Source organism: Pteropus alecto, unplaced genomic scaffold (assembly GCF_000325575.1).
Source record: "Pteropus alecto unplaced genomic scaffold, ASM32557v1 scaffold320, whole genome shotgun sequence".
NCBI lineage: Eukaryota > Metazoa > Chordata > Mammalia > Chiroptera > Pteropodidae > Pteropus > Pteropus alecto.
Window position 1 is genome coordinate 441,627 of NW_006429963.1, and position 20,376 is coordinate 462,002.

The 20,376-nt window shown below is 56.9% G+C and overlaps 1 protein-coding gene across 1 annotated transcript in view; it reads left to right on the plus strand.

Moving 5' to 3' along the window:
* Positions 1-20,376, plus strand: part of PTPRN2 (protein tyrosine phosphatase, receptor type N2) — a 299,480-nt gene that overhangs the window by 61,129 nt on the left and 217,975 nt on the right. Inside the window, exons 5-8 of the mRNA XM_025044908.1 lie at positions 3,787-4,147; positions 16,004-16,231; positions 17,832-17,872; positions 18,459-18,817. Of these exons, the coding sequence (XP_024900676.1) occupies positions 3,787-4,147; positions 16,004-16,231; positions 17,832-17,872; positions 18,459-18,817 (989 nt within the window). The remainder of the gene's footprint in view (positions 1-3,786; positions 4,148-16,003; positions 16,232-17,831; positions 17,873-18,458; positions 18,818-20,376) is intronic.

Sequence of the window (20,376 nt, forward strand, 5' to 3'; positions counted from 1 at the left end):
CGATGCCGATGGCAGTGATGCTGATGCTGACGCCAATGGCAGTGATGCTGATGCTGATGCTGATGGTGGTGATGCTGATGCTGATGGTGCTGATGCTGATGCCAATGGCGGTGATGCTGATGCTGATGCTGATGGCAGTGATGCTGATGCTGATGGCGGTGATGCTGATGCTAATGGTGGTGATGCTGATGCTGATGCCAATGGCAGTAATGCCGATGCTGATGGCGTGGATGCTGATGCTGATGGCGGTGGTGGCGGTGGTGATGCTGGGGGTCCTGCTGAGGTGGCGATGATTCTTGATGGCTGTGGTAAACACTTCCTCTGAGCTGTGTGCTAAGCTGGATACTTTTACCTAAACTCTCCCTAACTCTCACAACTGCTTTAAGAAAAAAATTATTTTCCAAGTTTGGCAGGCGATAAAAGTGAAGCCCAAAGAGATGGGGAAACGTGTCCCAGGTCACCCAGAACTGCGCCGACAGCTCTTCCGGCCTCCGAGCAGGCCTCTTTCCCCTTGCTGTCCTGCAGCACACCCCGCCGGTGTGTGTGCGTGAACAGTTCTGTGTGGAAACACCATGGCTCAGGGAATGTTCCCGAAGGGATTCCAGTTCAGTGGAGACGTCAGGAGACGTTGGCGGCCGCGCTCAGGTGCCGCACACGTGCACGGTGGCCCGCCCCACGGGGCCCAGACTCAACGTCCCTGACACACGGTTTGAAGACTTGGTACCAGGAGTGGCCATTCCGTGGGCTGGAGATTGGCCAGTGTTCATGCTTTTAGGTTGCCAAGCTCCAGTTTTAAAAATTATCCACCATCATTTTAGGAAACATGACATCATAGGTTTGTTGAATTGAGGCTTAAAACATCTTCAAAATAGCCCACGGGGCCCAGACTAAATGTCCCTGACACACGGTTTGAAGACGTGGTACCAGGAGTGGCCATTCCGTGGGCTGGAGATTGGCCAGTGTTCATGCTTTTAGGTTGCCAAGCTCCAGTTTTAAAAATTATCCACCATCATTTTAGGAAACATGACATCATAGATTTGTTGAATTGAGGCTTAAAACATCTTCAAAATAGGGATTTGAAAACGATCATAGAATTTTAAACTTAGGGCTGAAAGTGCAGGAAAAGGACAGTTGGGGGCCCCGTCTCACCTGAGCCGCAGCCTCCTGCTGCTTTAAGGAACGAAGGTGTGAGCGGGCGAAGTCAGCGATCGTGGCGACAGCAACAGCAGCCACCGGCACTTCTGTGCCGGCACTGACTGGCATCCCCAGTTTACGGGGGACTCAGAGCTTAAAGAACTCACCAGAGCCAAGGTCGCGAAGCTTGTCGGCGTCAGGGGTGGGATTCAAACCCAGGCAGCCCCGCCCCAGAGTCCAGCGACCTCTGCTGCTCTCTCCTAGACAGAGACCACACAGGAGGAGGCCAGAACACCTTCCTCGCTGCTGTTTGCCCAGCCCCCAGTCCTCCTGGTTGGGGGTGGGCAACCTCACCTCGAGGCCACAGCAGGTTCCCCAAGGGTACCATCGTGCTAGCCATTGTTTACAGAGGACCCGGTGTGGCTTAGGAAAACTATAATGTTTTCTCTCATTGTACAGTCTCTGTTGTTTGTCCTACCTACTGAAATATGCTTTTCCCTCTTCGCTTTAATTTGGTTCAGAGCATAAACGGACCCACAATAGACTGTTTATCCCGGTCTACAGCATGGATTGCATTCTGCTGTGGTTGGTCATGTGCCGTGGACGGCCTGGCTTGTCCGCTGCCATGAGCTGTCCAAGTGGACTATAATCAAAGGCCCTTGAGTGGAAGCTGCAGGTTGACCGCATCTGTAGCAGAGCAGAGAGAGGCTTCTGGGCACCTTAATGAGGCGTCTGGACGCGGGTCCAGCGGGCCCAGCCCCCGGCGTGTGGCCTGATCCGGCGTTCGGCGACAGCCTTTCTGAGGGCGAGTTCGGGCTGAGCTGCAGGCGACTCTCCCGCAGCTCGTGGGGGCCCTGGAGGGGCCGCTCGCTGTGGTGACAGTTTCCTTCCCTCTCCCTCTCAGGAATCTTACTTTCTCTTTTCTGAAAGGAAAAGCAGCTGATTTCAGCCAGTACTTAGACAAAATGAAACAACTGGGATGACGGCTCAAATCATATCATTTTAGAAATAAAACAATCCCAGAGATAATGTCCAGTCTCCTCCTTTGACGAAGGAAAATTGAGTCTCAAAAGGTCAAGTGATTTGCCTGAGTTCAAATGCGAGAACGGAAACTAGAACTTGGGTCAACACCAGCTTCCTGATTTGTAGTTCGCTACACCAAAAGCTCTCCTGGAAGGCCGAACCCGAATAGTTTTGAAAACAGCCAGACTTGCGAGTGTGAGCCGCTCGTCTTAAATTCAGCGACAGCTGCACCTCTGAGATCCCACGGCCCACGCCCCATCGACTCCGCAGTGACCATGTGCCCCAAGGGAAGAAAACGAGGGAAATATCGGTGGGCAAGGCTTTTAAGATTTATGGCCCACGGGCACGTTCCGCACGGTGGAGGGACCTCTGGGCACGTCTCCACAGCTGTAACCTTGAGAGGCTCAAAGTTGGAGGTTACTGTTTGTCCATGAAATTCCGACGGTGCCCCCGCGGTGGTAGAGTGCCGAGATCCCTAACGTGTGTGTAGCTGTCCCGGAAGTGAGGACAACTGGGCCTCGACATGTCTAGTGGCAAAACAAAGTATGATGCAGACATGTGCTGCTGGGAAAATGTCTGAGACGGGTGGGGAGGGCATGGGTGGAGGCTCCGTGAAAGACCATTAGCCACGTCATGGATGCAGCATCATGCGTGATTATTAAACCCGAGACCCGTTCAACGTCCCTGGTTTGGAATATTGCTGTTAAAGGGATAGGCTGAGAATGATTTACACATCAGCAAAACCACTTGCTGACCACTAGGATGGTTACAGTCGACAAGATGACCAAATGGCAAGCGTAGCCGAGGGAGGTGGAGAAGCTGGGACCCTCCCGCGCTGCGGGTGGACGTTGAAGCGGAGCAGCCGGGCCGGGAACGTTCTGGCAGCTCCTTGGTGAGTGAACTGCAGAGTTACTACGCTACCGAGCGATTTGGGGCCTGGGCGCATACCCGGGAAAACTGCAAACATGACCTGGAAAAACCCGCGCTGAACGTCCACAGCAGCCTTATTCAGGTCACCAGCCGCGCGCGGTGGAAACAACCCAAAGGTCCAACAGCTGATGAGCGGATGAACAAACTGTGCTCTGTCCTGAGAGCGGACTCAGCGGACTCTGCTTCAGCCTCGGTGGGAGCACAGCAGCCACACGGGCACCTTGCAGACATCAGGCACCACAGGCTGCGCTTCCACTGACGTGAACCGTCCGTCCCAAAGACGCGAACCCACAGAGACGCGCAGTGGATTGGCGGCTGCCTGGGGCTGGGTGAGGGGTGACGGGAACGGCTGTGAGGACAAGATTTCTTTGGGGATGATGACAGTGTCCTGGAATTAGCAGAACGGTGGAATAGTGGCTATGTTGGCACAGTTTGCTGCCCACTGAAAACAACTGAACTGGGTGAGTTCATGGCATGTGAATTAATCTGATAAAGCTGTTGGTGAAAACCCATGCGCTGGACTTCGTTCCCTCCCACAGAACCTGGCCCTGGGGTGGGATGACTAGACGGCGCCCGGATTGGGTGCGCATTTCGGGTGCCCGGGGCCCTTTGGCGCCTTGGGAACCTGGACACGGCGCCACGTGGCGCTGGCTGACGACAGAGACTCACCCGCTGCTGTTGTGTCCTCGGTCCCTGCAGGGTGAGGACCGCGTCGCCGACGGCGTGCGGACCTACGAGGCGCAAACGTCCGCTCTGACCTTCGCCCCCGCCTCCTGGGCCGGGCACCCCGCGGGCGGCGCGCTGCGGACCCCCGGATGGCTCCCACCGGATGAGCTCAGCCCCAAGGTGGATGGCGGGGTGCGCAAGCGGAACCTCGTGGCAGCGCTGGGCGCCTACCTGGCCCTGCAGCCCCCCACGCCTTCTGCGGATGGCGAGCTCACGCCCCACGACCTCATGCGCATGCCCTGGAGGGTGCCCAGGGTCCTGTCGGCGCCTTCGGCCTCCAAGAAATGGTCTTCGCCTGCAGAAGGCCCCGGAGACCCCGCGGGCCCGCGCGACGGTAAGTCAGCCTCGCCCCCGCCCCGGCGCTTCTGACGCTCGGCGTCTTCCCGGCCTCCTTCCAGGCCGGGGGGCTCTGCACCCCGAGCCTGAGGGGGCCTCTTTCCCCACGGCTCCCCTCCTGGTGCAGCCAGGCGCAGGGCGAGGAGGCGTCGTGCCCGAGGTTGCGCCCTCTGGGGTGGCGGGAGAGGGGAAGGCGGTCATTCCTGCGGTGGGTGCCCCTCGGGCCGGGGGCTGTCGCCGCTTGAACCCTTCCTCCGCGGTTGCGCAGTTTCACGACTTCGCTGATGAAGATGATGAAGCGGCTTCGCGAGCATGGCCGGATCCGGGCCTGACTTGTGCGCGCTCATAGTGTTTTGGAAATTGAATCTAAAGGCTTTGGACCCGGCCGGCTTGCATTTTGTCGCACACATCACCACTGCCGTGGTCAAACTCAGGCCCAAATCACGTTTGCCTTGTTCCCAAAAGACCCCAGTCTGAGACTGAGGCCGCTCACGACGCAGTGTGCGCCCCTGCGGCCCGCAAAGGGACGCGCTCTCCGCGGGGCTCTCAGTGCCTGTGGGGCGGCCCCGCGCGCTCCTCCCCGGGGCTCCTCCCCAGGGTGCGGGCCTGTCCTGTCCCCACCCCGCTGCGGATGCACAAGGCCCTGGTCTGCTCATTCTCCAACAGCCCCTTTCCGAGACCATTAAACACAAACAGATGCTGAGGAGCTGTGACTTCTCTGAAGATCCGCAAATAGTGGCATCCAGCCTAACAGGGCTCGGGAGGCCGGGGACGGGGACCGCGCGGTGGCCTTGGTGAGCAGGTGTCGCGCGGTGCTCGGGCGGGCGCTCGCCCCGCAGCCCGCAGTCCTCGCGCTCTGTCTGCGACCGTGATGGCACTTTCGCCAAGTCGTCGTGAGAGGGCAGGATGCGTGGCTGTCACCAGTGCTTTCTTCCTGCGCTTGTCTCGGAAAGAAAGGTGTGCGAGGGGACTAAGGGGCAGCGCGTGCGCCCACCACGACCTCCGCGCACGCGTCTCCGTCGCCGGGGCTGGGGGGGCCGGGGAAGCTCGACCCCCGGCTGAGCACTTTCCTGCGCGCTCTTCCCCGGGCACCGCCTGCCGCGTTAACCGCATTAACCGCGCACTGCCCTGAGCAGCCCCCCAGGCCCGCCGCCGTCCGCCCTCCCGCCCTCAGCCCGCCCATCGCAGCTCTTCCTCCGCCATCTGACTGTCGGTCGGTGTCTCCTTCCTGACCTTCCCCAGCCCCGCATCACCTGGCACCTCTGCTGTAGACTCTCTGCGGAAGGGCACCCCGGTTCTGCAGCAGCCTCTGCTCAGCCTTCCAGGCCCTCTCCATGGTGCTGACCGCCCCGCCCCGCCCCGCCCCTTGCGGTCCTCTGCCCGCGTCAGGTAGTGCTGGGCTGTCCTCTTGGCACCCACCCCTTCTCTCCTCCCGTCCTGTGCCCCACAGCTTAAAACCCCGTGTGCTGACCACCTCGTCCTGGTTACTGGGAGTGGGAGGAGGTGAGGGGCCCACCAGGGTACCCGGCAGTGCGCAGAGAAGGGGGCGTGCTCCGGTGTCCCTGCGCGCGCGCTCCGGTGTCCTTGCGCGCGCCGCCACACTGCCCAGAAGCTCCCTCCCGTCACCTGGTACCTCCCGTCGTTTCGCACCCTCTGGAGATGCTGTCTTCGCTCTCCAGTGACCCTTACGAACTGCATACTTTGGTGGGAGTTTTTCTCTGTGCCGAGTTGCGGAGCGGGCGATCTTTTGTGTGTGCCGTCTTCCCACCTGCACTGTGTGATTTAAGAAGAGTCGTGTAAAATGTCAATAACGACACGAACAGAAAGACTCGTTCGGGGCCCCCACGTGCATCGCTGGGCTTCAGCGACCAGCGGCCCCGGTTTCTCCTGCTACTTCTCTGGGCCGCGCCTCCCCCACCCTCTGCTGTCTCTGAGTGGCGTCATCTGCCAATATTTCAGTTCTGCGTGGCTGAAAGATAAGGCTCTTACATAAGCCTAACCACAATAGCTTTAGGACATTAAAGTTAATAGGAATGCCTTAATATCACTTAAGTATCTAATTGGTGTTTAAATTTCTCAGTTGTCATAAATTTTCTTTACAACTGGCTCCTTTTGAAGCAGGATCCCAACAGGGTCCGGCGAATTAGTGGATGTATGTGTTAAGCTGCATCTAATCTACGGGTTTCTCCTCCCTCTTTTTTCCTTCCTTGCACTTATTTATTTTAGGGCCCAGTTCACTCGTCTCAGAGGGTGTTTCTGGATTCGTTGATTGGCTCCCAAAGAAAACAGGCTGCTGTATTTCCTGTGACGTAGGATCTAGTCCAGAAACTTGACCCTTTGTGTTCAGCGTTGAGCGAGAGGGCTTCAGCGGTGGTAATGCGTCCTTCCATGAGGGGGACACGGTCTGGCCGCGTCTCGTTGCATCGTACCAGTGGCATGGGCCGCCGAGCCTCTCTGGCCAATTTCTGCTTGAGTGTTGGAAGACCGCTTGGTCCTTACGGTGAGCTGCACCCCACCCACAGGATGCACCCTGCGCTCCCCACCAGAGCCCGTCTCCGTGTGCGATTGCACGTTTGTGTGATGACTTAATCAATGCTTGTCTCCCCTTACGGACCATAAGCTCTAGGAAAACAGCAAAATGTGCCTCTCCTTCCACCTTTCGTACCCGGGGCCCGGCGTGTGCCCGGCATGACACTAGCTGAGTGGATGAATGCGTGCGTTCCTCCACATAAATGGTCTTGTCTGCTCTTCTTATCAACCTTAAAAGATGATGTTATTTTCAGCCTGATTTTCCCTACGAGGAACCTGTAGCTTAGGGTAAATAGTGTTTTTTCCCAAAGACAGATAACTTGAGACAGAGTTGATGCTGTTAAGAGTCAACTGTCCAAACTGCAGATTTAATTTGTTCCTCTGGCTAAGTGGTCTTGGACTCTGTTTTGAATGGCCATTGAGTTCCAAGTTCCAGCTTTCTCCGACTACCCCTTGTGTGGGAAGTTCTGAATTGAGTCTTAAGGGTGGCCAAGGAGAGACAAGGTCACCTGGCCCAGAGATGCTGACCTGGCAGGAGGGATGAAGACTTCTCCCTACATAGTAGGAAAAAGGATGAGAGAAGACAAGACCGGCTCCCTAAGTTCGCAGTCCAGGGCTTCCTGAGATTACCTCTCAGTTCACTGCTGGGATTTAATTGGTGTTCAACCATAACGCCACCCAGGCGGGCCACGTCACACTACTCCCTGGAGACCGCTCATGCCATTTGGAAGAGCCACCCCAGGGCCGTGTGAAAAGTCCAGATAGACTCCTGGTGCCACAGCACAGACTCCCCACGAAGGCACAGGGCGTGCCAGCTCTCTCCACGAAACCCAGTTCCACTCCACAGCAAGGCAGGCGGAGAGCTGTCAGGACCGCGAGGCCCTGGAGAGCGGGCATCTCAGACGCCCCCGGGCCACGTGCCAGAGCAGCGAGGGAGGGGCCTGCGACTTAGTGCAGAGGGAGAGACAGCTACTGCGTGACTCTCATGGTCGAAGCCGCTTGTGCGGCCATCTGAGTTTAGACAGAACCACAGGAAAACTCACTCGTGTGCAAGCCCGGATAAGTGGCCGGCACGTGACCGGCTCACTGTGTGTGGCAGGTGTTGGTTAGGTAAAAACTCGCCATGGAAAAGAGATCGTCTTCCTTCATTTATTCGTTATTTACACTTGCCTCTTTTCAAAGGACTTTACGGCAACATAAAACGAAATGACCCGCGTGAAGCAGGGCGGCAGAAAGGGTGCCGGCGAAGCGCGGGGCGGCAGTGACCGGGTTCAGCGGCCGCCTCGTGCAGCTGCCCCGGGCGCGATGCCGTTCCCTGGGTCGCCACCCAGCGGGTCACTCCCCGAGGGAACATCGTTCTTCGGTTTTGAGTTCAGTTCAATATGGGAATCAGAATTTGTAAAAGATTATTTGCTGTGTTAACATATAGTTCCCACGCAAAACTGGAATATACACATGGGTTTGGATCTGATTATAAATCGAGTTCCTAGCTGCAAATATGTGGTAACCACGCCCCATCCAGAACTTGGCCACTGAGAGGGAGTTCGACCACTGTTGCCGTTCTGAGGCCATTTCCCTGGGCGGGATCCAAAAACGCTGCTGGTTTAGCCCTCTTCGTTCACGTAGACAGGTTTCGATTTCCACCCTTGGCAGCCATCCCTGGACAGTTTTATATTCCAGTCCGGCATTTGTCACCATCGGCTCCCCTTGTCATGGTCAGTTAATATTCTGAGCGTGCAGACTGACATTCCTGTGACTCTAACTGAAATATCCTTCAGAAAGCAATGTGACTGCTGACCCAGACACCAGCCGAGTCACACAATTCATGCCACAGCTAATTTGATATTTTGGTTCAGGTAACAGAAGGAGTGTGGCTGGGCGCACCCAGCCCTCCAGGCACAGACTAGATGGCTGGACGGGTGAGGAGCACTTTCACCCAGGAGCCGCCTGGCGCTGCTTTAGCCAGCGAGTGGCGTGTGCCACTTACCTGTCAAACCCTCAGCCCCTCGAGTTGCAAGGAGAACACTTTTCACTTTACTTGTGTTGTTTTCAGTAAAAGTAGGCAGGAAGCTGACATCTGATTATGCCTAGATCTCCTGGAGGCCCAAGTGAGGGCAGAATAAAGTAACATGCTCCTTCGGAATTTATCTGAATTGTTTGCAAATACCTGAGAGCTGGCCTCCAGGAATTAAATGAACTGTCTATTCTTTAAACAAAAGGAACACAATAAATTCCTCATGATGATCGTGATGGTGGCGGTGACACTCTTAGTGATGATGGTGGTGATGGTGATGTTGATGGTGGTGATGGTGATGATGCTGGTATGTGTCTGGACATGGCTAAACGATGTGCTCACGTATTCATGGTGATAAAGGCTCTTAGGAGCAAAAGCTGTTGTGCATAACGCACATCGTGTGTGTTAAAGCAGTTCAGTGGTGAGGTTATCTGCACGCGTTGCTTACTCTCTAAAGCGTATAACCTTTGTCTGGGGGACCCTTTTAAGACACATAATTCCAGTAGGTTACGCCTGCAGTGTCGTGTGTGGAAGTTGATCTTCTACTCCAGGCCTTATATATTTGATGTCCTGACATTTCGAGTAATTGCTCTGATAGAGCCCACTTGGAGTATTGAAAGCTACTTAAAATGTCATTATAAGCTGGCCGGATCTCAGAATTACATGGTGCTGTTGATGGAACAAAAGAATGTTCCACTGATGCCCGTGGTATTTGCTTGTGCCCCGTGCTGTGGTCCCTCTACGATCCACCAAGGTTAGCTGGACTTTTACAGAATGATTTGCTCATTTCGATTTATCTTCAATGACTGACAGTGAGGGCCTCCGCGATACCCCCGCGTGGTCTGCAGTGGTCATGCGGGGGGCGATTTCTCATAGACGCGAATGTTCCCATCAGAAGCTGGCCGGCCATTTAGAGTCTGCCGTTGACCACCTCAGGTATTTAATGTTATTTTTCACTAGCGATAACCTGGAAAGTTTCTTTTTTGGATGAGAGGAGGCAGTTTTAGGAATTATATTTTATTATTCCATTTCGAAGGTGGATATTTCTTTTTATAATCTGAGAGGCCCACGGAAAGCCTCCCCTGTTTTTGACCTTTATCTTAAAGACCACGAGTTTTACCATGTGGCAATCTCTCTCTTCTCTGTCCTGCACATAATGAGACAGAACTAAAGGAAGCTGAAGGAAAAAGGTGCGCGATGACCGTAAGCCGTCATTTTTCCGAGCTGTTCAATGTGAGGACAGAGCATTGTATCGGAAAGGGGCGCAGCTGCGCACGAAGTGCCGATGGCCGGGCACGTGGCGCCGTCGGCACGTTTCGTCTCATTTCACTTTTGCGACAACCCCTTCGCAGGGTCATCGAGTCCGTTCTACACAGACGGGAACTGCGGTGGTGGGGGCCGGACAGGGCGCCCTCAATCGCAAGCGGCAGTGATCCCGAGAGGCTGACTCCGGGACGTGTCCCTTTTCCCCAGGGCGTCACCTCGCCTTCTCCGGAGGATCGTGGCCCCTTCTTTGTGGTGGAGCTTTCAGTATTTGTGGTCTGCCTGGCCCTGGCTGGACCAGCGAGAGCACCTTACCTCCCTCCTTCCCCACGCTGGCATGTAACAGCGCAGGACACGGCGGGGTGGTCTGTGGGCTGCTGAGAGCTCCCGCCCCACCCGGGCTTCCCCGACATCTGGAAGCGGCGTTCACACAGCTCCTCCAGCTTTGCCATCTGGTCATCGTCCGTCGCCACATGCCCCGTCTGGCAGCAGAGCCACCGGGCCTGCCCCCCGAGCACACAGAGACCCCTCACCGCCCAACCAGGCCGCCCCGCCCTGCTGTCCTCTCGAGAACTGGGTTGTCGCAAGAGCCTCGTTTGGAGCCTCCGCTTGGACCTGTGTCGAGCCTGCAGCAGGGTGTCCATTTACATTGTAAATTAGATGACGTCACACTGCCCAAAACGTAGTAAGGGCCTCCCAGCTCACTCGGTGAAAATGAAGTCCTTTTCACTGTCTGAGACCTGCGTGCCTGGGCCAGTTCTCACGTGACGACCCGCCAGCTCTGCCCCTGCCGCTCCACCGTGGCCCCCTGGCTGTCCTGTCCTGCCGGCCCTTCTGCCCCGAGGCCTTGGCACGTGCGTCTCCTCTGCCCGGAGCATCTTTCCTCCAGATACCCCCTGGGCTCATGCTGCACCTCCTTCTGGTCTCTGCTAGACTCTCCTTCTCAGGCAGCTTTTCTCCCATGGTCCCACATGACGTGGCACCCTCCCTCCTGGCTCCCGCCGTCTCCACAGAAGCCTGGGATTGCGGGGAGCCTGGGCACGCGGCCGAGGTCGCAGGACACATTCTGTCCAGGCGGAGATCTTAGCACCTCCTGGGCTCCTGGAAACTGCACACAGTGTGACTCAGTGCTTGACTTAGTCGTGACGTGCCATCACAGGAGAGCTATGACATGCCCCTGGCCTGCCGCCTTCCGGTGCAGCTGGAGGCAGGACCTGTGTTTCAGAGCCCAGGAGGATGACAGCTCGGCTCTGTGGGTCAGGGACGGTCTGGCGGGAGCCGGGAGCAGATCCTGCTCCACGAAGGGGGTGGGGGGCGGCGTGCGCCTGCCCAGGGCGTGCTCAGGTCAAGTGCGCGTTCGTCAGAAACACCCTCTGGGCCCAGCATGTGTTGAACCCCCCACGAGTTCCGTCCCCCGCTTCCCGCCCTGGCCGGTGCGTTTCTGGGCCGCGGCGCTGGGGCCTCGCACGGAGCAGGGAGCAGGTGGCTCTCGTTCGGCTGGTGCTTCCTCGTCTCTCACTCTGCGGCTGCATCAGCACAGGCCACTCAGACGTGCTGGCTTCATCCAGCGACAGCAAAGAACGTTTTCTTACTTTTTAGACTGCCTTATTTTTTTCATATATTTTATTGATTTTCTACTTGAAATATATTTTTGACATTTTTTAATAAAAAAATTTTTCTAAGGGTAACTGAGACCCCAAAATTATACTGGAAGTTTTTTTTTTTTTTTTGCAAAGGACATAATTTGGATTTATATTTTTTAAAAATCAGTAAATTGCTTTATCTTCATTAGAGATTAAAAATAAGAATTTTTTACCTTTTTAGAACAGGCAAAGTTTTATATTTTAAATATTTTATAGTGATATTTAGCAAATCTACGTTATATCAATTCAAATGTTAATTTCTGAGGGTAAAATTAGGTGGTAATTTATGAGTAGATAATGTTGCAAAAGCTTGGCGATCGTTTGGTTGAATTTCAGGAAGGACATTTCTTACAAATAGTGTCATGAGTGACGGCGTGGGCAGCGTGTCAGCCCAAACACTCGTCTGTGTTAGAAGGAAAGAGCAATGACTGGAGACGTGTTGCCATCTGATCTTCCTGCAGGGTCCCAATTGTCGTTCTGTCTCATAAATTAAGTTTCCACTGCCCAGGAGTCAAGTCTCTCTGTCTTCTAAACATCTTGGTGTGTGTGTGTGTTCACATATGTGTTCACGTGTGTTCACATGTGTTCACGCGTGTGTGTTAATCCTGCTGTAGTCCTGCCTCGAAACGCTCAGCCTGTCTCATAGCAACGCTTATTCTTCACTCTGAACACTGTGGGTGCCCAATGCCGAGTTGACAAAATGCATAGGGAGATGGGCGGATGGGTGGGTGGAGGGGTAGAGCCTGGGGTCTGACTTTAATAACTGAGAAAATAGTGTCTGAGTGACGGCGTGGGTAGCGTGTCAGCCCAAACACTCGTCTGTGTTAGAAGGAAAGAGCAATGACTGGAGACGTGTTGCCATCTGATCTTCCTGCAGGGTCCCAATTGTCGTTCTGTCTCATAAATTAAGTTTCCACTGCCCAGTAGTCAAGTCTGTCTGTCTTCTAAACATCTTGGTGTGTGCGTGTGTTCACATGTGTTCACTTGTGTTCACGTGTGTTCACGCGTGTGTGTTAATCCTGCTGTAGTCCGAGGGCTGAGACGGTGCTCCCTCATCTCATCATCACGATCGTAGTTATAATCCCTCAAGCATTTGTGGTGTGCCTGGCACTAGATAAGTTACTTCTCCTCATTTTACAGAGAAGGAAATTAAGAAATGAGTTTAAAGAACTTGCCCAAGACCACACGCTGTGAGTGTTGGAGGTGAGACCGGAGGCCATAAGCCATGCTGGACCCTACGATGCCCGCCCCCCATGGTCCCATCGACTCAGTTTCACGGAGTAACTCAGTTTCACACACATAACACTCCTCCTCTGCAGTGGCACGGCGACTCCCCTGGGACATAGTCCACTTTCCTCGTGAGTCCAGCTCAGCAGCACTTTGTGTAACAGTGGGTTGGAAGGGTGAAGGATGACGAGGGCTGAGACGGTGCTTCCTCATCTCATCATCACGATCATAGTTACAGTCCATCAAGCATTTGTGGTGAGTGTTGGAGGTGAGACCGGAGGCCATAAGCCATGCTGGACCCTACGATGCCCGCCCCCCATGGTCCCATCGACTCAGGTTCACGGAGTAGTGTTGGGGACACACATAACACTCCTCCTCTGCAGTGGCACGGTGACTCCCCTGGGACGTAGTCCACTTTCCTCGTGAGTCCAGCTCAGCAGCACCTTGGAGCTGACACTGTGGCTGATGAGAATTTTCACTGCACTCAAAACCGGTGCGCACAGCAGTAGCAAAAGGATAAAGGACCGCGCCCCGCGCAGGTTCCAGAATTATTTGGCCCGATGAAGTGGGCCAGCAGCCGCCGCCCACGGCAGTGGGGTTTGTGGCTGACTTCGGGCAGTGCCACTGCTGGCAGGCTGAGCAAAGAGCAGACGGGCCTGGCACCGTCGTCCGCTGGCCCCGGGCTGGGGCCGGACTCGCTCGCTCTGGTTCCTCCCCTCCTGGCCGAGCCTGGTGCTGGCCCCACATGCTGACGCTCTGCTCCCAGTGTCCGTCTGTCCTGTGTCTGTCCACAGAGTAGGTTCTGCGAGAGGAGGGTGTGCTGGTCACTGGGACATGAGCCCCGCTGGGTCGTTTTCATTCTCACTGTTCTGAGAGGGGAGCTTACTGTGCTTGCAGATTTCCGGGGTGGGCCTGGGGCGCAGGTCACTCTGCCTTCTCCATTCTAAAGGCGGAAGTTGCTCAGCTTCCGTGCTGGTTTGAGGGGCAGGCGAGCACCATTTCGTGAGCGGGGCCTCGACATGCTTCTTCCCCTGTGCCGCGCGTGGCCGGCGGAAGCAGTGTTAAGGGTGCAGCCTCACCGCTCGCCGGGCGGCGTCACAGGCGATGTCAGGGCAGTGGTGCCCAACGTGAGTGGCCCTGTCTGCCAGTGTCGTTTGAGCCGGTGCTCCCACGTGACCCCGGGGGGTGATCAGTTCTCCGGGGCGGGGGGCAGACGCTGGGTCTGCCGGCTGTCGAAGGGCAGGCCCCCGCAGAGCGCAGTGCCAAGGAGGCCTGGGCTCCAGCTCTCCGAGGCGGCGCCTCCCTCCCCGCCCCGGCCCCGCCGTCTCCCTGTCCCTGAGATGAGCCGGCCTTGGCAGTGGACTTGGAGGGAACAGTGAGATGAGACCTTGCAGAGATGATGGGCCCTCGGAAGGACAGGCTGCTTGCTGGGAGTAGATGGCCCTGGAACGGAATGGAAAGGTCACACCTGCCTGTCGTCCACTGACTCAGTTTCGGGTCCAAGACCGTCCCTGTCGAGGCGGAGGGTCCCAACGCACACACGTCTCTCAAAACAGCAGCGACGGCTGTGACACGCGCGTCTCTGATTCCAAAGCGCGTCTCTGCTCACGGCTGTGACACCACACGTGCCTGCGTCGGCCCCCGGAGGAGCAGGGGCCCTGGAGCTTACGGGGCCGGCCCCCGCCCTCCGCCTCTGTCGGACGCAGCCGTAGGACACGGCCGTCCTGTGTCAGGCCCGCTTTTCTCTACTGTGAGCTCACAGGTGGCTCGGCCTGCGTCTCGGGGTCTGAAAACTGCTGCCGTCCATTTCACTGCTGTGCGTCGTGGGCAACGAATCTGTAGCTTCAGCCGGTTGTGTCCCAAACCCACAGGCGGAACTCCAGCCGCAGACAGGGGGCGGCAGGTCTCCCGTGAACAGAGGAGCGTGGACCCCCTCTCCCGACCACCCCGAAGGCCCTCCCGGGGCTCGGCCCCCAGGCTCACCTCACTTGTCATCTTCTGTACAGTAATTCGATTGTTTTTGTTCATTTGTTTGACAAGGAAGATGTATTACTTTTATGTTCAGAGTAATTGCTCAAAATACCACCAACCACTTAGGAGAAACGCCTAAGAGGTACCCACTCCCCATATAGGGAATATTTGTTATATTTTACATGATTATAAAAGTAACGCGCTTTGTGGTCAAATGAATAAGTGAGCACAACGTAAACACGTAAGCTGCGCAGAGACCCTGGCGGAGCCTCGGTCCAAGTCTGAAGGTAGCTGAGGCCGCCCACCGGGGGCCCCACCGTAGGCCCCGGGGCGTGTTCATCACCGTGGTCCGGTGCTGGTTGGTGCTGTTGGGGAGGGCGGTGCGGGGGGGCGGGGACTTGGAGTGCAGAGGGGAGGGGAGGTCCCCAGACCGAGGTGCAGAGGACAAGGACTTCCCGCCTCTGGCAAACACGGCTGTGGTTCCTGTCCTGTCTGTCACCTGCCTCCCAGCAGAGGTCAGAGGAGGGGCCTTCGCGACTGAACCTGCGTCTCGCGTTGCGTCAGGGGAAACGCCTCTGAGTTTCGTGCTGACGTACGAAGCCACCATCAGACACACCACGCGTGTAGATGCGGTGCACGTGTGGTGCACGCAAACAGTGCACGGGCCACGGTGGCCGCGGTGGCCACAGAGTCACACGAGGCCTTTCTCTCCCAGCTGCAGGCTGTGGACGGAGCAATGGGTGTCAGCGGGGTGCATGGTCGGGCCAGGCGGGTGCCCTGGGCGCCGCACCCACCCTGGTGTCGTGGCATCTCTTCCCCAAGCCAGAGAGAACGAGCTCATCCTCGGGCCTCGCAGCCCGAAGACCGTGACGCCGTTGCCCAGCGCCCTCTGCCCGGCCAAGCGGCCCTGTCACTGCGTCAGGGCCCTGCTTTCCGTCCTCCTGGCCGGTTCCGAGCTCGTTCACCGTTCTCTGCGGGTCCGACATCCACCTTGACCTGTCAGAGGCACCGAACGGCAGGAACGGCCGGAGGCCACGTGTGGTCCACATTCAGCAAACCGATCGGATGTTCACTGAGCACCGCCTGTGCCTGCATGGGTGGGGGCTGCGCCCCACGTCTGGGTCAGCCGGTGCGGCCGCCACTGCTGCCCGACACGTCGACACCCGGCGACTCACGTGTCACTGTCACTGTGTGCATGTCCCTCTAGGAGCGCTGACTCCGACCCCCCGGAAGGAGCCTGGGAAGCTCCCGCTCGGCGTGGAGAGGCCGCGCCCTATGGACCTCGATGCGGTGGCCCGCGTGCTCGCCGATGCCGTGCACGGTGTGGGGGCGGCCAGACAGTGGCGCGGGCCCGGGAGAGGAGCCGGAGGGAGGCCCAGGGAGCCAGCGGGCAGCTCCGAAGACGGCGGCACCTGGGGCGGAGACAGCCTGCGAGGTGAGCCGCTCCCCCCACCCTGGGGGGCAGAGATGGCCGAGTGTGGGGGGGCCCCCTGCCTGCCCGCTGGGGTGTGTCCTTTCCGCCCGGGATGTGGTGTTTGCCCCAGCGACTTTGCCTGTGAACTTTCTGAACGGGCTAAGCTGACCGGAGCAGTGACGGCGACAGGCGCATAGCTCTGTGGCGGTCGGGACCCCTGCGCCGAGGCTCAGAGTCAGGGAAACGGTCTGGCAGGAAGCGCATGTCTTTGAGCTGTGCGAGTGGACACAGGCAAATCGCTGATGAGCACAGTGAAAGCGGTTCATTCGAGTGTCTGCCTGAGGCTCAGACGCACCCCCTGAGACTGCTCCAAGGAGAAAGCAGACACTCCACCCCCAACACACACGTGTGCGCACACAGACGCACGCACACAGACGCAAACGCACACACAGACACACGTGCACACACATGCACAGACACACACAGAGATGTGCGCACATGCACACACACACGGACACATGCCTGCGCACACATGTGCACGCGCACATGCACAAACAGACACAGATGCACATGCACACACATACACAGACACACACAGATACACACATGTGCACACACATGCACAGATGCACATGCATGCACACATGCACAGACACGCACACACATACGCACATGCACACACAGCACACGCACACATACACAGACACACATGACACATGCACACACGGACACATGCATGTGCACACATGTGCACGCACACATGCACACAGAGACACAGATGCACATGCATGCACACATACACAGACACGCACACACATATGCACATGCACACACAGCACACGCACAGACACAGACACACATGACGCATGCACACACACATGTGGTAGCTGCCCTTGGGCGGGCTCAGGCTCCCCTGACCGTGGCCTTCTCTCTGCCCGATTGCTTCTCAGAGTTGTCGGGGCTCCATTAAAGCATCTAACTCGCTGTCTTGCACACAGTAGGCATACAAAAGACACGTGTCAGAAACACAAGTGAAAGATTCCTGGCTGAGTCTGTGCGTTGGGACAGAAGCTGCTGCCATCGGAGAGAGGAGAAGGCAGCGTGACTCCCCCAGATCCAGGGTGGGTTAGGCAGTCAGCGACTGAGAGGGTGATGCCTGCTCCAGGGCAGGAGCATCTCGAAGGGGCCCGTGGTGAGGTCGCTCAGCTTCGGGAGCTCAGGATGCGGTGGGCGCCAGTGGGAATGGCAGGTGGGATGCTGATTTAGAGAAGTGACCACCCCAGAGAAGTCGCCCAAGTCAATGAATCTGAAGACAACTCATGTGAGACGGTTTGGGGCAGACACTTGACTTTTTCGAGTTTTACACTGGTCTTTCCTCGCTGATGACACACAGCCCCACGGAGCTGACGATGTTGTTGTGACCGACTCTGCCGTTCCCGTTTAGCTGCTAACCCCCTCCTCGTCCCAGAAGCCCACAGAGCACGGTTACTATGCTGTAAACAGAGTTCAGAGTAGGAATCACGCCAACATCACTATGCAGAGAAGGGCTCCGTGGCCGTGTGCCACCGCACCTCGCGATGACACTCTGGACGAGGGTTTCAGCCACTTCTGTCTTTCACAGCTAACGGAGTGCAGGACGACGGTGGAGGGGCCGACGAGCAGGTGAGCCACACCGTCTCGCGTGTCCGGCGCACGTTTAGCCACAGCTGTGTCTATTGTCGTCTGTTCGTGGCTTGGGGACATTTATGGAACGCGAAGTTTTGTTTTGTTTTGTTTTTCTAGGAAAGAATGGGAAAATCCCCCATAATCCCCAAATTGAGAAAAGTATAAAGACTATATTCAAAATTGTATTTAAATACATACCATCTGTTTTCAGGTTATTCAGTAATATTTAACCATCATAGAAGTATGAAAAATATGGTTAATACAAAGAAGAAAATTGGTATTCCTTAGAATTTCCGCACGCAGGGATGGGGTCGATAGCGTCACGTGACACCACCGGACGCCCGTGTGTGTCCTCGAGGCTGCGCTGACCCCCATGTACATGGTTCTGATACGCATCTCCGCTCGGTTGAAAATTTCTCGTCTAGATGTAATTCTAAATATAGGCTGTTAAGGCTTTGCCTTCAGCTTTCCATGTCAAGTTGCCCGTTATCGTCCCGTGTGGATGACTTTGCCACAGACGGCCCCGTGGACGTCGACAGTCTTCCTCCTAGATGTCATCTCACGTGAGTTCTCTTTCTGCCAGGTCCACCGTCTGCGCCTCGAGCTCGGGGACGTCCCACAGGACCCCAGGTCTCAGCGCCTGCCTGGGGCCTCCCCTCTCGCGGGGCCCTTCGGAGCGGAGACGAGGAAAGCGGAGGGCGCCGAGGACGCCTGGCCGTGGGAGGAGGAGCGGGCCGGGGTGGAGAACGTGCGGAGCCAGACGTATTCCAAGGAGCTGCGGGGCCAGGGCGACGGCCTTGGGGGGCGCCAGCCCTGGGCTCCGGGCGCCCTGCAGGTGGACGCGTCCCTGGGGGCAGGCGCTCGGGGGCGCCCGGACGGTGGCCTGCGCCTGGCAGTCACGGCCTCCGAGGAGGAGTACGGCTATATCGTGACAGCAGACGAGTGAGTGGCTCTGGTCATTGTGTCGCGGGCCCAGCGCCCTGGGAGATGGGGGTGGCAGCCAGGTGTCTCAGGTCAGGGGGCAGCCGTCCTCTGTCCCAGCGCTTCCCACTGGGACCCCGGCCTGAGGGCTTCTCCCCCACATGAACCCCAGGCACAGCCCTGCCGTCCCCCTGGGCGGGGCCCCGTCGCCTGCTCAGACCGCAGGGCACACGGCGCGGCGCTATCTGCAGGCGGGGCCGGCGGGGAGTTGGGAGCCGGGCCCGGGCTGGGCAGGGGCACCGGTCCGTGTGGGACGCTGGCTCCAGGCCTGTGGAAGCTCCTCGGGCTTTGTCTCCCACGCCGGTCTCCAGATACCAGGACTCAGGTCACCCTGCCTCAGAGGGCAAACCAGGCCTCACGGCAGAGTGTTCCAGCCTCAGCTTCACTTTGCTCTAAGTGTGAGGAGGGACCGGATTCGAACACCATGTACCTCGCAGGTGACCAGCTATCGGCCCCATTTCCCAGGTCATCTCATTGATGAGTCTGACACTGGATGCTGCGTTTTATAAAAATGTTGTGTTTTCTTCAAGCAATGAAAGGGATGTTTCAAAGGAAAAACTTTTCCAGCTACACACACCTGTGTGTGCAGCACGTGTGTCCAGGTGTGTGCGCGTGTGTAAAATTTTGCTTTCGCTCTCCGGCGTCCATGAGTGCAGGTGTTTCTGCATAATGAAAGGGATGTTTCAAAGGAAAAACTGTTCCAGCTACACACACGTGTGTGTGTGTGCAGCGCGTGTGTCCAGGTGTGTGTGCGTGTGTAAAATTTTGCTTGCGCTCTCCGGCGTCCATGAGTGCAGGTGTTTCTGCACGAGTTCGGAAGTCGATCCCGACTTGGTGACGCTCTCAGTGGGGAAGGGCCGCCTGGAGCCAGGCCCGCTCTCCCTGCCAACGCCGTGAACCTCGTCCGCGCTCGCGCCCCGACCGAAAGCAGCCCGCCGGCTCGCGTGCGTTGCCGCGCCAGGGCGGATGGCAGGTCTCAGCCGGGAAGTCGTGGCAAACCGCGACTGTCAGACGTACTTCACTGAGTTCAAACCACAGACCGTGCATCAAAGCCAGATTAACGGTTAATACTCTTTCTGGCTGTAGACGGTGTCCTCGCTCGTGCGTGTGGAGATGTCCCCAGAGCTGACACTTCGAGCTCGCACCAAGGCGGCGACACTATCTTTCGAGGGGTTTCTGCTAAGATGCGTCTGCTCCATGTGGCTCTCTCTGTCCTCGTGCAGCTTTTCTTAGAATTAGCAGTGCCCGGCGGGTCGGCTTTAGAATCCTGCTGTGCAGAGACGTGCAGATGTGACTGAGCACACGGCTCTGTGCTAGGAAGGCCAGCGTGACGCTCGCAAAACATTTCAGTAGCCTGTTACCGATTCTGAACTGTCCAACGCCCCATGTTATGCATCGTCCCTTCCTTGGGAAGCATCACGTGTTGTATGGATGTGTGCTTATGTCTGTGTGTTTGTGGGTTTATGTCTGTGTGTGTGCGTATGTGTGTGTGTGCATGCATGTGTACTATGTGGACATGC